Here is a 15,136-nt window from a genome sequence, read left to right on the forward strand (position 1 = left end):
CCTTTGGTGTACCAGCTTCTCTAGTGCAGATGAAATATTTGAACTGTTTTTTTGGGTTTTGGTTGTTTGGTGGGTTTTTTTTTTTTTTTGGTCTTGTTTTCATTTTTTATTTATTTGTTTGTTTGTTTGTTATTTGGTTGGTTGGTTGGTTTGGCTTGATTTGGTTTTGGTGTGTTTTAAAAGGTCCACTGAAGTGGTTTAACAGATTAAGTAAACAACACTTGCCACCAAGGCTGACCATGTGAGCTCGACTGTGGGAGAGAATCAGCTGTACACGTCATCCCCTGACCTTCACACACACACACACACACACACACACACACACACACACACACAGACAGACACAGACACACACTTGATAGAAATAATTCAACTGAGCTATACAAAAAGTTTCCTCAAGAAATTAGTCTTGCGGCCAGGCGGTGGTGGCACACACCTTTAATCCCAGCACTCGGGAGGCAGAGGCAGGCAGATTGCTGTGAGTTCAAGGCCAGCCTGGTCTACAAAGTGAATCCAGGACAGCCAAGGCTACACAGAGAGACCCTGTCTCAAAAAAACAAACAAGCAAATAAATCAATAAAAATTTAAAAAACAAAATAAAAAGAAATCAGTCTTTCAAATGCCAGTCACTGTGTGCTCTGAAGAAAGCAGGAATGTGTTTACATAACCCCAGACACTCGGATATCACGTGTGGGTAGTTCTGATCCCGGACTCTGGCCAGTAGCTGAGAGACTGAGGAAAATCCCACCTGCTTTCTCTAAACCAGCCCCATCTGAAGACCCACAAAGCCAGGGATCCGCAACCAAGAAAGGGGCGCACTGCCTCTCTGCTGGTGGGTAGGAAGGACTTGAGGCAGCCAACACACCAGACACTCCGTGGTCCTGAAAACAGTCAGGGGGTGCCTGAGAGGAGCACCTGACGCCAGACTCTCCTGCCCTGAGCACGGTTATAGGTCAAGCTGCACTTAGGAGCCCCTCACCTACCTGCTCAAGAAGTCTTACAAAGCTGCAGTCCAAGGCCAGGAAGTTTAGGAGGGAGAGAATTGAGGCGTGGAAGGCTGAGGGGGTGGGGTGGGGGGAGAGTCCTTCTGCGAAGAGCGAGTAGAGGGGAGAGGAGCAGCTGAAAGGCAGTCTGAGTTCCTGGGTTTCCTCTCAGACTCTGTTCCACTCTACCCTTGATCCAACTCAACTTCTAAGCAGGAACCCTCTGCCTGCTTCCCCGGACCACCACCACCACCCCGCGCCCCGCCCCGCCCCGCCCCGCCCCTAGAGGCGGGGCCTGCTGTCTGAAGAGCTTTCAGTTTCAGTTCCTGGAAATGGCTAGTTTTCGGGATTCAGGCTCTCAGGGACTCCACAATCTCCTTCAGAGAGGGGGAGGAGCTCTGCCTGCTGGCCAGGCTGGGAGGTCAGAAGTCTGCCCAGGAACCATGCCATCCAAATTGCAATCGGAGCCGCCTGGTCTGACCCTGCGGCCTCCCTTCCTGGAGCCCGATCTTGCTCACATGATGGCACCTAACCCTGGGAAATGCCCACCTTCAGATGCAGTGAGCCCAGCGCTTAAAGAGCAGGAGACCGCTCCTGGGGAGCAGCCGGTCTCTGCTCACCCCCTCCCTCCCACTCAGCTTGGGTGCATGATTCGCTCCACTAGGGAGCCCCTCTGATCTACCCTACCTCCAGAGTCCGCTGTCTCCTGCGCTGTTGGCTCGCCTTGCCCTGATCACACGATCAATTGCCACTGTAGTAGGCAATATCTTTCTTCAGGAAAAAAATGCCCTGGGATACTGATGACTTTGGGAACAGAGCAATGTAACTACTGAGCCTGGGTCAGTCTTCGACATCAAGGCCAGAGCAGGTCTGGGCTAAGGTTGAAAAATGATAAATGACAGACTCCAAGGGTATCCCCGTGGACCACATGAGATGGAAAAGTGATTTCCACAGCCACACAACTCCATCCTCCCCTCTAGCCTTCAGCCTGGGTGGCCTCCGGGAGAGAGCTGCCCTGTCCCAGGACGCTATTAACAGCTCCCTAGGCACCTGGTTCTCCTTCCCAGAATTATACAGCCACCTGAGCACCCAGCCCAGCTCTTTAGGGCCTGTGAGCTTCATGCTTACGAGGGTCAGCAACTCCCACCTCACACCTACCCGGTAGCTTACCTTTATGCACATGTCTTGGACCCGAAGTAGGTCAACTGAGTCAGCAGAAAATAGTAAAAGAAGCTGGAGACCCTGCAGGGGTGCCTACCGCCTGTGAGATCCCGCAGAGCTCCTTAACCCCTCCACAGAGCTCACCTCTTCATCCGAACCTGGGAGCGGTGGATGGGCATGACCTTGTACTTGAGGGGAATCTCATTTAAGCAACTACTACGTGTTAATAATTAGAGCTGGGCTATGCCTTAGGTGGCAAAGAACGTAGCTTAGCATGCACAGGCCACAGGTTCTATCCGCAGCACCACATAACCCTGGGCTATGCCTTTACTCCCAGGACTCTGAGGCAGATATGTCTCCGTGAGTTTCAGGACAGCTTGGACTACATAGCAAGAGCTACGTACAGAGACCATGTCTCAGACAAAACAACAATGGCAAAATCCACTCAGGAGGGCACTGCATGTCTCTCGTCTCAGCACACAGGAGGCAGTAGAGGCAGAAGGACCAGGAATTCAAGACCATCTATGACTACATGGGAAACAAGAGGCCCTATGTACACATGTACCCAGTGTGTGTGTGTGCTATTGCTAATCCAGAGAACCTGAGTTCAGTTCTCAGCAACCATGTCAGGCAGCTCATAGCTGCCTGTAACTGCAGATGCCCCCCCAAGGGACCCATACACACAAGGTGTCATAGGCATATATGCATAAATAAAACAACTTTTCTCTTTAAAAAAAATCTATGTAGGGCATTGGTAGCCAGGAAGAGTTATAGTAGGGTGACACAAATAAAGCAAAATAAAAAGGTGATGAGGTGACATAGCAGTTTACTTTCAGCTCCTTTGAGGAGAAACTGCAGCTGCCAATAAGGAGTTAGGAAGCCCTGTGTGCCTGCAGCTCCAAACAGCTGAGAGACAAAGTTAGAAAAGGCCTAAACCAGGCCAGGCTGCTCATGTTCTTCGGTTTTAGGCAACAGCGAGGGATGGACAAGGATCCTCCTGAGAAAGTCCGCCTCAGCCCTAGAGGATGCAGCTCTTCACAAACAGCAAGACGGGTTAGACCTGGAGGCTGGGTTGTGCCTGTTCTGAAGCAGAGGGCACATCTTTATGCACCCTAGTGCTCGTGTGCATAAGCACACTCAGTGAGGTCTGAGATCAAAGGACAGCTAAACGTTGTCCCCTGCCTTGTCCTAGGACACACTGGACTCAGATTTCCCAGTACTCTCCCTGGATCAAACCACATAGTTTGTGACTTGTGGACCCCAAAGACACTGTCTCCACGCTCTTCAGGAAAATTGGAGAAAATCAAAAGTTGACGCAAGAGGATGTAGAGGCAGAAGGACCAGGAAGTCAGTTCTCAGCAACCTGTAACTGCCTGTAACTACACATGGCCTCCGAAGCCACCCATACACACGTGGTATCATAGGCATGTCTGCATAAATAAAATAACTGTTCTCTTAAAAACCTACATAGGGCATTGGTAGCCAGGAGAAGGGGCAGAAAAAAATAATTACATCAGGGTGATGGAATGAATGATCGATATCATTTGCTGCTCCTCCAGAAGATGAGAGTTCAGCTTCCAGCACCCACATGACGCAGCTCACACTGTGTGTAACTTTAGCTCTAGGGGGGGTCCAGCACGGTCTTCTGGGACCTGCACACACACACACACACACACACACACACACACACACACACACACACGGGGCGTGGGGGCGTGCGGGAGGGCACGGGGGGGGGGGGGGAGGAAGGGCGCGGGGGGGGGGGTGCGGGAGGGGGGAGGGAGGGCGCGGGGAGTTTAAGTTACTATCTAAGACAGTGGATCTCACTCTAGGGAGCATCACTTTGAGAATTAGACACAGCAGGAGCTCATGGCATGTGTGACAGGAAAACGAGCATGCTCTTTGGGTATGTTTCCTTGAGTCATCAATCAGCTCCGGGCATCCATTGGCAACAGGAGAATGTGAGCGAACCCAGGGGACAGGTTGCAGATGAGGATCTGGGATGTGCAGATGAGGTTCCTATCCTCACCTCAGCTCAGAATGGAACCTCCTCCAAGACCACTACACAGGTCCTCAGGAAGAGGCGTTAAGAGTGTAATTCCTGCGCCAGGCATGGTGGCGCACGCCTTTAATCACAACACTCAGGAGGCAGAGGCAGGTGGATCGCTGTGAGGTGGAGGCCAGCCTGGTCTACAAAGGGAGTCCAGGACAGCCAAGGCTAACACAAAGAGACCCTGTCTCAAAAAACAAACAAACAAACAAAAGAATGTAATTTCTGCCCAACATGGTGGCACACACCTTTAATTTCAGCACTAGGGGGCAGAGGGGCAGGAGGAACTCTGTGAGTTCAAGGCCAGCCTGGTCTATAAGGATAGTTCCAAGGAGCCAGGGCTGTTACACAGAGAAACCCTATCTAGAAAAGTGTAATTCCTGGCAAGTTGGAGTGGAACACAGCTTTAATCCTGGCACTTGGGAGACATGCAGGTGAGTCTGTTTAGCTCAAGGACACCCTGGTTTATATAGTGAGTTCCAGGTCAGCCAGGACTAGACCCGGTCTCAAATGACAAACAAAAGAGAATGTCATTATCCCAAGCACACTCTCCTTTGCAGATAAGCAATATGTCCTGTAATGAGCCTCTGGGAAGTTGAAGGTGTGGCCCAGTTGGCATGGTGCCTGCCCTGGCATGCACAGCACCCAGGGTTCCATCATTGGTACCACATAACACTGGGAATGGTGGCATGCTCTTGTAATCTTACATTTGAGAAACAGAAGTAGGAGGATCAGAAATGCAAGGCCATTCTCAGCTATATCCTAGGATACACAAGACTCTGTCTCAGCACTGTAGCAGCAGCATGAAGAAAAAAGGACTTCTGAATGCTTCTAACTGACGAACGGATCAGGAACCGCCCAGCTGTGGGCACATGGAGCTGAAACCTATTTCCGCCCATTATGTCCTCCACAGCCAATTAGCTGGGTGGTGATGACACCGGGGGTCCTGGAGCCCAGTGTGGATTCAGGGTGGAGTTTTCAGCACAAAAACCGTGTCCTGGGTTGACATACTTCAGTTAACAAGAACAGTTAGCCCGAACTGGAACTACAGAAGCCAAAAAGCAAGGATCATACATTTAGAGACTTTGCCAGAATTGTGGACTTTGATGAGTTAGGTCTTTGGTTCAGTTTTGGCAGGTGATGCAGTCTACATGCTGAGTGTTACGACCTAAATGGTACCTCCATTTTCTAATCAGTTGTGCAAAGGTCTAGGGGCCTGTTACAGCCTCCACCTACATGCAACACACACACACACTCACACACACACACACACACACACACACACACACACACACGAGATAATTAGGTCATAGTAAGGGTCTAATTATGTTCTCTTGGGCTCGGCCGCATCTCATAGGAATGGGTCTTTGTAAAATAAAATAAAATAAAATAAAATAAAATAAAAAAGAGGAGCCTGGTCTCTGCATCTTTTATGCTTCTAGTCTCTCCCACGTGAGTTCCTCCCATTGTGATGGCGTCACCAGAGGCTAACTTAATGGGTCACCCATGGGGAACCCCCAGGCTCCAGGACTAGGAGTTAATAAACCATATTTCCTTTTATATTACCTAATCTCAGTTGTTTTGTTGGAGCACCAGAAAATATACTAAGACCTTGATGTCTAGGCCTTGAGGAAGCCACTCTTCCCCTGTGTCGCCACAGGGCTCAACACCCTTAGTGATCTCCTTGAGCATAGATGGCATCCCTCAAAGATCTCTTTAGCAGGCCATCGAGATGGCTCAGTGGGTAAAGGGGCTCACTGCCAAGCCTGCTGACTTGAGCTCAGTCCTAAGAACCTACAATGGTGGGAGGCAAAAACCTACTCTCACATGCAAACACGCACGCATGCACGCACGCACTCGCAGGTGTATGTGCACAGTCCCAACAAGCAGCAGATTTGAAGGGACACTTGCCACCACCCTCTCCTCCCTCCGAATTTACAAGTGCCATTCTGTGCCAGCTGACTCACCTCCAGGGGTATCTAGAAGAAGATAAAGATACAAATAAAACAGTATTAACGAGCTGGGCGTGGTGGTGTACACTGTAATCCCAGCACTTGGGAGGCAGGTGGATCGCCGTGAGTTCAAAACCAGCCTGGTCTACAAAGCGAGTCCAGGACAGCCAAGACAACACAAAGAAACTCTGTCTCGAAATACTAAAAAATAAAAATAAAAAACAAACAAACAAACAAACAAAAAACAGTCTTAAAGAAGGAAACTTTAATGGCTTAGGAGGGGTACCATTTGACTTAAAACATGCATCACAATGAAAAGAAAATCTATGTACTGAACCAGGAGAAGGTGGCTGATTATCTTGTCAGATACTTGCTCTTTGGAGGAACAGGGTATTACAGTTGAGCGCAGGAAGGTGAGCGATTTACTTAACTCCTCTAAAAAATACTAAGCATCATTACAAAGCATTACTACAGTTCTTGATTTCGAGTAGACAGCTAGGGCACTAAGCAAAAAGAAGCCCCTGAGGCAGCATGAATCGCACTTGAGGGTGTGTGGATTTCAGGAGGGAGGGTATAGTCCTTTAGAGCTCTCCTCAGGCTGGTCTTGGTGCTCTTAGCAACTACCCCAATGATGAGCTTGCATCTCTGGCGTCTGTAGAAACGGATGGCAAAATTCCACAAGCCCCACCACCACCGATGTGCAAGAAATGTGAGGACCATGGTCACAGGAAGAGACGTCATCAGTCCCAGCATCCTGCTCATTTTGACCACGTCCTGGCACTGCATGGTCCTGGACAACGCCGGTGTCCCTGTACTCGAGACTACCTGCTGACGTGCCAGATCGTCCATGCCAAAGAGCTTCTGGTAGGTTTCAAGACTCTCCTCAAGGTCAACAGTATCCAGATGTCTTGGGAGTATCTGACCCTTCAGAGAGACGGCCTTATCACTGATGCTCATGTCACAGATTTGAGAAAGGGTCTCTAAAGGATCTCTGTACCTGATGTTGGAGATGTCTCTTTGCAGTGTGTTTCTAAGCTTTGGGAAGTCGTGGAAAAAGGGAGTAAAGTTGGATACCAGGAACGTGGGGGGCTCCCTCACCTCCTCCTTCTGGAGGTTCTCCTGGATATTCCTTTGGATGCTCCGCAGTAGCTGGGGTTCAGCAAGGGCACTTGTGCTGAGGTCCCTGTCCAGCTTGGTCCACACGACATAGAACCTCTTCCTCATGCTCTGCATAGCTCTGGCCAGCTTCACATGGTTCGAGCTGAACTGCTCAGAAGCGATGATGACGACCAGGTCGTATGTGTCGAACCTCATCTCATCTATGTAGTCCTCCATGCTCTGGGCTGTGGTCCCTGTGCCAGGCAGGTCCCACAGCTCCACGTTGGGGAAGTTGGAGGAGTAGTAAGGGGCCGGTTTGTCGGTGGTCCTCACCACCCCAGTGGGAGCTGAGTCCTCCTCCTCATGTCCAATGTTTCTAAGAGCGTTGATGAAGGATGACATGCCATTGCCGGAGTCTCCAGTCACAGCGATTTTCACTGGGTATGTAGACATCCTCTGCATTTCATCTTTGACTATAAGGACCACTTTCGTTAACTTCCCCTCTATCACAGCCCTGGCAATTTTCTCAGTGATTTCTTGGGAGAAGCGGACCTGGCTACTATAGAATGACTCGCCATCAGTGTTGGATTTAGAGGATGGAATGATGAGGGATTTTGCCATGCTTATGAGAAATGTAAAAGTCTGCGGAAGAGAAGAGCGGAGAGTCAGACTTAGGATGAACGACACAGGACACCACAGGAGTCACACACTCCAGCCATGGCTTTCAGATCTGCCACCAGAGACAGCAAAGGCACTTCACACTTGAACAGAGAGCATGGCCGATCCTCTGGGGATGGAATTGCTCCGCACCTGTACAGCCTTTCACGGTACACGCCTTACAGTGACTGGGACCTGAGCTGCAGAACAGCAGCTGGGTCCTTCAGTGGAGGAAAAGGGTGGGCAGGTCTGACCACTGCCAACACCAGCTCTCCACACCCAGCCCACTATGGTTCTCCTTATGGGTCAAGTATTCAGCTGGGTGTGGTGGCGTACACCTTTAGTTCCAGCCCTTGGGAGGCAGAAGCAGGCAGGTCTCTGTGAGTTCAAGGCCAGCCTGGTCTACACACCGAATTCCAGGACTACAGAGTGAAAGCCTGTCTCCAAAAAAAAAAAAAAAAGATTTATTTTATATATTTTGTGTCTGCAGGTGCCCACGTATGCATGTGCGTACCTGTGCATGTGAGTGTGTGTGTGTGTGGTGTGTATGTAGGTGGGTGTGTGTGGGATGGGCATCTATCTTGGGTGTTAATCCTCAGGAGCCACTCATCCTATTTGTTTTTTCATTTACTTTATTTCTTATGTGCATGAGTGCTTTGCCGAAGTGTATATTTGTGTACCCCATGTGTGTCTGACACTTTTGGAGACCAGAAAAGGTGTTGGCTCTGGAAGAGCAGCCAATGCTCAACAGATGAGCCTTCTCTCCAGCCCTTGTTTTTAGGGCAGGGTCTCTCACTGGAACCTGTGGTTCAATGATGAGGTTACATTGGTTGACCAGGGAGCCCAGCAATCTGACTGTTTCCACCTGTCCAGCCCTGGGATTACAAACCCGTTTTGCCACACCCAGCTTTTTTGTTTGGTTTGGTTTGGTTTTCTAGGCAGGGTATCACTATGTAGCTCTGGCTGTTTTGGAACTCACTATATAGACCAGGCTGGTCTTAAACTCACAGAGATCCACCTGCCTCTGCCTCCAGAGTGCTGGGATTAAAGATGTACACCACTACACTCGGTTTTTTAAATGTGGGTTCTGGGAATTGAACTCAGGTACTATATACCCTGTTGACTGTGTTGTCTATCCAAGCAGGATAAATTAACTGTTTCTAATAACACTGTGAAAATTGGGATGCTATCACCAGTAACTACGTGCATGGGAAACAACTGTGACCTATCAAGTGCAGCACACAGGCCAGGTCAAACCTCCCAAATGACCTAATGATTCGGGTTGTTTGCGTGTTTGTTTTTTAGATTTATTTGTATTTAAGTGATTTTTTTTTTTTTTGCCTGCACATGTACCCTGTTCCCTTGGAAACTGGAAGAGGGCATCAGATCCCCTCAGACAGGCGTTACATACAGTTTTGAGCCACGGCGTGGGTGCTGGGAATAGAACCCAGGTCTTCTGCAGGAGCAGCTAGCTAGTCTGCATAACTACTGAGGCCTCTCTCCAACCCCTGACTACTGATTCTTATTAATAAGCACTAAGATTTGTGTTGACATTGTCCGTACGTGTTGACACGTACAAGGATTCAAACTGCTCTGCAAACAGGGGCTGGCTGAATCCTTACCCCGAGATCAAGCACTTATGAGCCAGGGTTGTAAAGAGAATGGGGTTAGGTGGCCTGGTGGGATGTGAGGAAGATCAGGACACTCGCGCTATTCCTAGGTGGCAGGCCTGCCTCACAATGCCACCATGAACTGGGATTATTGGAACGTGAAATTTCGGGAAACTAAATTTGTCTTCCAGGGCCACGATCAAAATGGCTCCAGAACACACTCTCCCTTATTTCCCTTAGGAAGGGAAGAAGTCTACTAAAATGATCGGACGGCACCTCGGGCCACAGGAGAGCTCCTCTCTCCCCTCTATCCCACTTCTCTGACTGCTCCACTACTGTATTTTAAGTTTACCTTGGTTTATGGCTTTTGTTGTTGTTGCTACTGCTGCTGTTGCTCTGTAAAAACTATAAAAACTTGAGGAAGCTTCCATGTCAGGTTACCATGAATGTGTGGTAACCTAAATCTCCATTCCTAGGCCATGGTAACTCAAAATGGCTCCAGAATAAACAACGTCATACTTCCTTAAAGAAAAAAAAAAAGGCAGGGGGTAGAGGGCAGGGTCACTTGGAAATCAATCAAAGCTCTCTCCTTTGTGCATCACTACCAATGTTCTAAAAAAATTAAACCCAAGAGCTGGGTGGTGTAACTCAGTTGATAAGAGTGCACGCACAGCATGCATAGCTCCACAGAAAATTGGGCATGGTGTCACAGGCTTGTATTCTCAGAACTTGGGAGTCAGAGGCAAGAGGATAAGAAAATTAAAGGAATCATCAACCACAAAGTAAGTTTGAAGCTAACCTGGACTACAAGGGACCCTGTCTCAAAACAAACAAACAAACAAACTAATCTGTGTGCATTGCCACCAACATTTTGTTTGCTTTTGTTTTTTCAAGACAGGGTTTCTCTGTGTAGCCTTGACTATCCTGGATTCACTTTGTAGACCAGGTTGGCCTTGAACTCATAGCGATCTGCCTGCCTCTGCCTCCCAAGTGCTGGAATTAAAGGCGTGTGCCACCACTGCCCGGTGCCACCAACATTTAAAGGCTTCAAAACACAGCCAGATGTGGTGGTGAATGCCCTTCATTCCAGCAGAGGTAGGTGCATCTCTGAGTTCGAGGCCAGCCTGGTCTACAAAGTGAGTCCAAAACAGCCAAGGCTGAACAGAAAAAACCGTCTCAAAAAACAAACAAACAAACAAAAAAAAAAAACAGAAATAAACAAGACAAATAGACAAAAACTTCAAAACTCAAAACCATCTCTTTGATTCACACAGTGTACAGCAGTTCCTTGAAGAACTCCCAGCCCGGCCCACCCCTTGGGATCCCATAAAGCAACCAGACACTTGCCCTGTCCTTACACTGAAGTGCCCAGGTGTCCGCCCCATAGGCCCACTGTTCCACCTGTGGGACCATTTCCAAGGTCCAACTTCTGAGGTTGCTGTGTTTCCTGTAGTTGATCCACCCAATTCTCCTCAGAGGTGTACCCCACCCCCACCCCCCACCTCGTGGCTTCTCTCCTTTCTCCTCTCCTCAGGTGGCCTCTCCCCTCAATCCTCCCCTGGGATGCTTCCTCCTTTGGTTCCCATCCTGGGAACAGACTCCAGCTCTGCTCCCAAAACACTGCCTTGCTGCTACTTACACAGTTGCTGGGCCTGGACCTGACCTCCACATGGAGGGAATCAAACCTGTGTTTAAAGACGACAAGTTTCTGAAGTCTCAAGTTGTCTGATCATGCGCTGGCAAACCATGCTACCCACCTTCCAGGCCTTGTATGGCAACGTCATGAGTGAATCCATGGGATGCTCTCTCCACACCTCTCTGCTGTCTGGCTGAAGGCCCGGGAGTTTCAACTCAGATCTCTGAGCCGCTGTTCCTCCGGTTCTCCCTTCCCCCTTCAGCTTTATGGAATATGGAGGTCTGTGTCTGTGGGTCTCATACAAGCCTGATGATGGTCAATCTTCCTCAGAACCTATTAGGAAAATGATAGTACAACACCCGGTTATGGGTGGGGACATATATGGTTAGAAATAAATCAGGAGCCCTTTGCGCCATCTTTCTGAGCCATCGCCGTGGTGCACGTGAATGTCCTGGCAGGGGCAGAGCGCATCAACAACGCTGAGAAGAAAGGCAAGCGCCAAGTCTTCATCAGGCCGTGCTCCCAAGTCATCTTTTGGCTCCTAACTGCGATGATGGAGAACGGTTACATCGGTGCATTTGAGTCACTGATGGAAACAAATTTGGGTCCTGGGGGACCTGCGGAGACTGATGCACCAACCAAGGACCACACACGGAGAGCACCTAGACCCCCTGCTCAGATGTAGTAGATAGGCAACACAGGTCCCACAGTATGGGGAGCAGGGGGCTGCCTCTGATATGGACTATATTATCCATTTATAATCACTTCCCCCTGGTGGGGCGGCCATGCCAGGCCATAGAGAAAGAGGATGCAGGCGGTCCAGATGAGACGTGATAGGCTGGGGTCAGATGGTAAGGGAGGAGGGCTTCTGCTTTCTGCAGACTAGGGGAGGAAGGAGGGGGGAGAAGGAGGGACGGTAGGATCGGGAGAAGATGGGGGGGGGGCTACAATCAGGATGTAAAGTGAATATATTAAAATTAAACACTGATGATCACAGAGCTTGGAAAATCACTGTGAGCCTCACAGGCAAGTTGAACAAGTGTGGAGTGGTCAGCCCTAGATTTGATGTTCAACTCAAAGACTAAGAAAAATGGCAGAATGATCTGCCCCCATCCCATCAGTTTGGCTTCATCGTGCTGACCACGTCACCTGGCATCATGGACCATGAAGAAGCAAGAAAAAAAAAAAACCCACACAGGATGGTGGTGTTGGAGGTTGGTCTGGCGCTGCTGTGCATTCCAATGCTAAATAAGGGCCCCCCAAGATCTGAGTGCAGGCCAGATGAGCACATTCTCACATACCCCAAGTGATGTTGTGTAAACTTTGCTCCCAAATTATCTCTGATTGGTTAGCAAAGTTCTGACAGCCAATAGAGAGTAGAAGAGAGGGAGGAGGAGCTTCAGTTCCTGGGCTGGGGGGGTCTCAGCTAGGGACCACGAGGCCAAGGGGAGGAAGCAGGCGAAGAAAAGAGAAGAAGGAGAGAAGGAAGACAATGGAGAGAGAAGACACTGCCTGATGGAGCAGACCCAGCCCAGACAGGATGACATATTGGCAAGTAACTTGGCAAGTGCAGCTGGGAGGTAGCCAGACTAGCTTAGAAAATCAGTTTAAATCATACCTGCCCAGTTATTGTGCATAAGGCTTGTTTAAATAAACCAATAGCTCTCTGTCTCCATTATTGGGGGACTAGCTGGGTCATAGAAAAGCCCTCTGGAGTGTAATAAATATTCAACAACACACACAGGAGGAAAAATCCTGGGATTCTCTTTCTAGAGATGTAAATCACATAAATAAGAAGCCTTCGGTGGCGCACGCCTTTAATCCCAGCACTTGGGGAGGCAGAGGTGGGTGGATCACTGTGAGTTCGAAGCCAGCCTGGTCTACAAAGTGCGCCCCATACAGCTAAGGCTACCAGGATGAAGGCTACGTAGAAAAATCCAGTCTCAAAAAATGAAGGAAGAGGAGGAGGAGGAGGAGGAGGAGGAGGAGGAGGAGGAGGAGGAGGAGAAGGCAGCGGCAAAAGCAGCAGCTTTCATGGACTGTTGAGGAAAAAAAACCACAAAAACAAAAATAAAAGGAAGAAACCTTGAATTACATAAAGCAGCCCCTGGCCATTCTTTTGATAGGTCTAATGGTGATGACAAGCCCCCCCACCCCCCCCCACCCCCATATGGATCCAGATCTCTTTAAATAACTCCCAGAGGACGGAGATGAGAGAGATGGCTCAGTGGGCAGTGCTTGCCTCGCGCAAGCAGGAAGATGTGTTTGAATCTCTTGCACCCACCTAAAAGCCTGTCTAAAGGCTCATGCCTAAAATACCCACGAAGGAGGGGGGTTGGGGGGGAGAGAGAGGGATCCTGGGGGGGGGGAGGGGAGGGACTTGCTAGCCAGCCAGTTTGCCGCAAGGTTCATAGAGAGATTCTCTTGCAAACAAATAAAGGTGAGAGTGACTGTGGAGGACATCTTGACATCAGCCTCTGCGTGTCACACACCCACATACACACAGGCACTGGCAAGCAGACACGTGTGCACACACCCACTCACACATGCACACATACACACATGCAACACAGTCTCCCACATGCATGAAAAGGTCATCTACACACATTACGTGGCCAACCCTTAAGGGTCTGCTCTATGTTACTGTGTGCTGTGAAGTTGTAGTTGTGTTTTGTTGTATTCTCCTCCAAAAGGTTAAAGAGGAATGCTGGCCAGCTTCTCCGATGCAGATTAAAAACAAAACAAAACAAAACAAACAAACAAACAAAAAATCTCAACTGAATTAGACAAAAACATTCACCTAAGAGCTCAGCCTTCCAAGCCAGGAGTCCTAGCCCCTGTGCGTTCCACATATAGAACTTTACATAATCCCAGGCCATGCCAATATGGCCAGTGGAAGTTCTGATCCGGGACCCCAGCTCCAATAGAACATCAAAAGAGTAGCTGAGAGAATATGCAGAAAATTCCACCTGCTTTCTCCAAACCAGCCCCATCTGAAGACTCACAAAGCCAGGGATCTGCAGCTAAGAAAGGGGCGCTCCGCCTCTCTGCTGGTGGGTCAGAAGGACTTGAGGCAGCCAACACACCAGACACTCTGTGGTCCTGAAAACAGTCAGGGGGTGCCTGAGAGGAGCACCTCACCCCAGACTCTCCTGCCCTGAGCAGGGTTATAGGTCAAGCTGCACTTAGGAGCCCCTCACCTACCTGCTCAGAAGTCTTGCAAAGCTGCAGTCCAAGGCCAGGACGTTCAGGAGGGAGAGAATTGAGGCGTGGAGGCCAGGGGGGTCCTTCGGCGAAGAGCGAGTGGAGGGGAGAGGAGCAGCTGAAAGGCAGTCTGAGCTCCTGAGTTTCCTCTCAGACTCTGCTCTGCTCTCGCCCTTGATGCAACACCTCAACTTCTAAGCATGAACCCTGCTTGCCCCCTCCCCCCGAGGGGCGGGGCCTGATGTCTGAACAACTTTCAGTTTCAGTTCCTGGAAATGGCTGGTTTTAAGGATTTAGGATCAGGGACTCCACAATCTCCTTCAGAGAGGGGGAGGAGCTCTGCCTGCTGGCCAGGCTGGGAGGTCAGAAGTCGGCCCAGGAACCATGCCATCCAAATTGCAATCGGAGCCGCCTGGTCTGACCCTGCCGCCTCCCTTCCTGGAGCCCGATCTTGCTCACATGATGGCACCTAACCCTGGGAAATGCCCACCTTCAGATGCAGTGAGCCCAGAGCTTAGGGAGCAGCAGACCCGGCAGGACCCTGCTCCTGGGGGCTGCCAGCTCTGCTGCCATCACGTGTTCACTGGCTCCCTCCCACCCTCCTTCCCTCTCAGCTCAGGTGCAGAAGTCCCACCTACTAGGAAACCTCTGTGCCCTGCTGCAATCCTGTCATCTGGTCAGGACCAAGCAAGGGATGTGGTCCTAACAGAATGTGCCACCTTTTTGGGGGTGGGAGGAGGTGTTGGTTTGTTTGAGATAGGGTTTCTCTGAGTTAGCCTTAGCTG

The 15,136-nt window shown here is 49.8% G+C and overlaps 1 protein-coding gene across 1 annotated transcript; it reads right to left on the minus strand.

The window, feature by feature from the left end:
• Window positions 1-6,396: 6,396 nt before the first annotated feature.
• LOC311586664 (immunity-related GTPase family M protein 3-like) lies at window positions 6,397-14,583 on the minus strand. Its single transcript, XM_084762793.1, has 3 exons — window positions 14,352-14,583; window positions 11,269-11,480; window positions 6,397-7,886 (listed from the first exon to the last, which is right to left on the minus strand). The coding sequence occupies exons 2-3, from the start codon at window positions 11,305-11,307 to the stop codon at window positions 6,642-6,644; spliced, it is 1,284 nt and encodes a 427-aa protein (XP_084618919.1). The 5' UTR covers window positions 11,308-11,480; window positions 14,352-14,583; the 3' UTR covers window positions 6,397-6,641.
• Between the last annotated feature and the right edge of the window lie 553 nt (window positions 14,584-15,136).

This window comes from Acomys minous (assembly GCF_964271855.1).
Source record: "Acomys minous genome assembly, chromosome: 16".
In the NCBI taxonomy this organism is placed as follows: Eukaryota; Metazoa; Chordata; class Mammalia; order Rodentia; family Muridae; genus Acomys; species Acomys minous.

Excerpts from the sequence above, each read along its gene's own strand:
- LOC311586664 (XM_084762793.1), bottom strand. The coding sequence starts at position 11,307 with ATGGATTCACTCATGACGTTGCCATACAAGGCCTGGAAG. Across the intron at positions 7,887-11,268 it reads TGCCATACAAGGCCTGGAAG|ACTTTTACATTTCTCATAAG; the intron begins GTGGGTAGCATG and ends TCTCTTCCGCAG.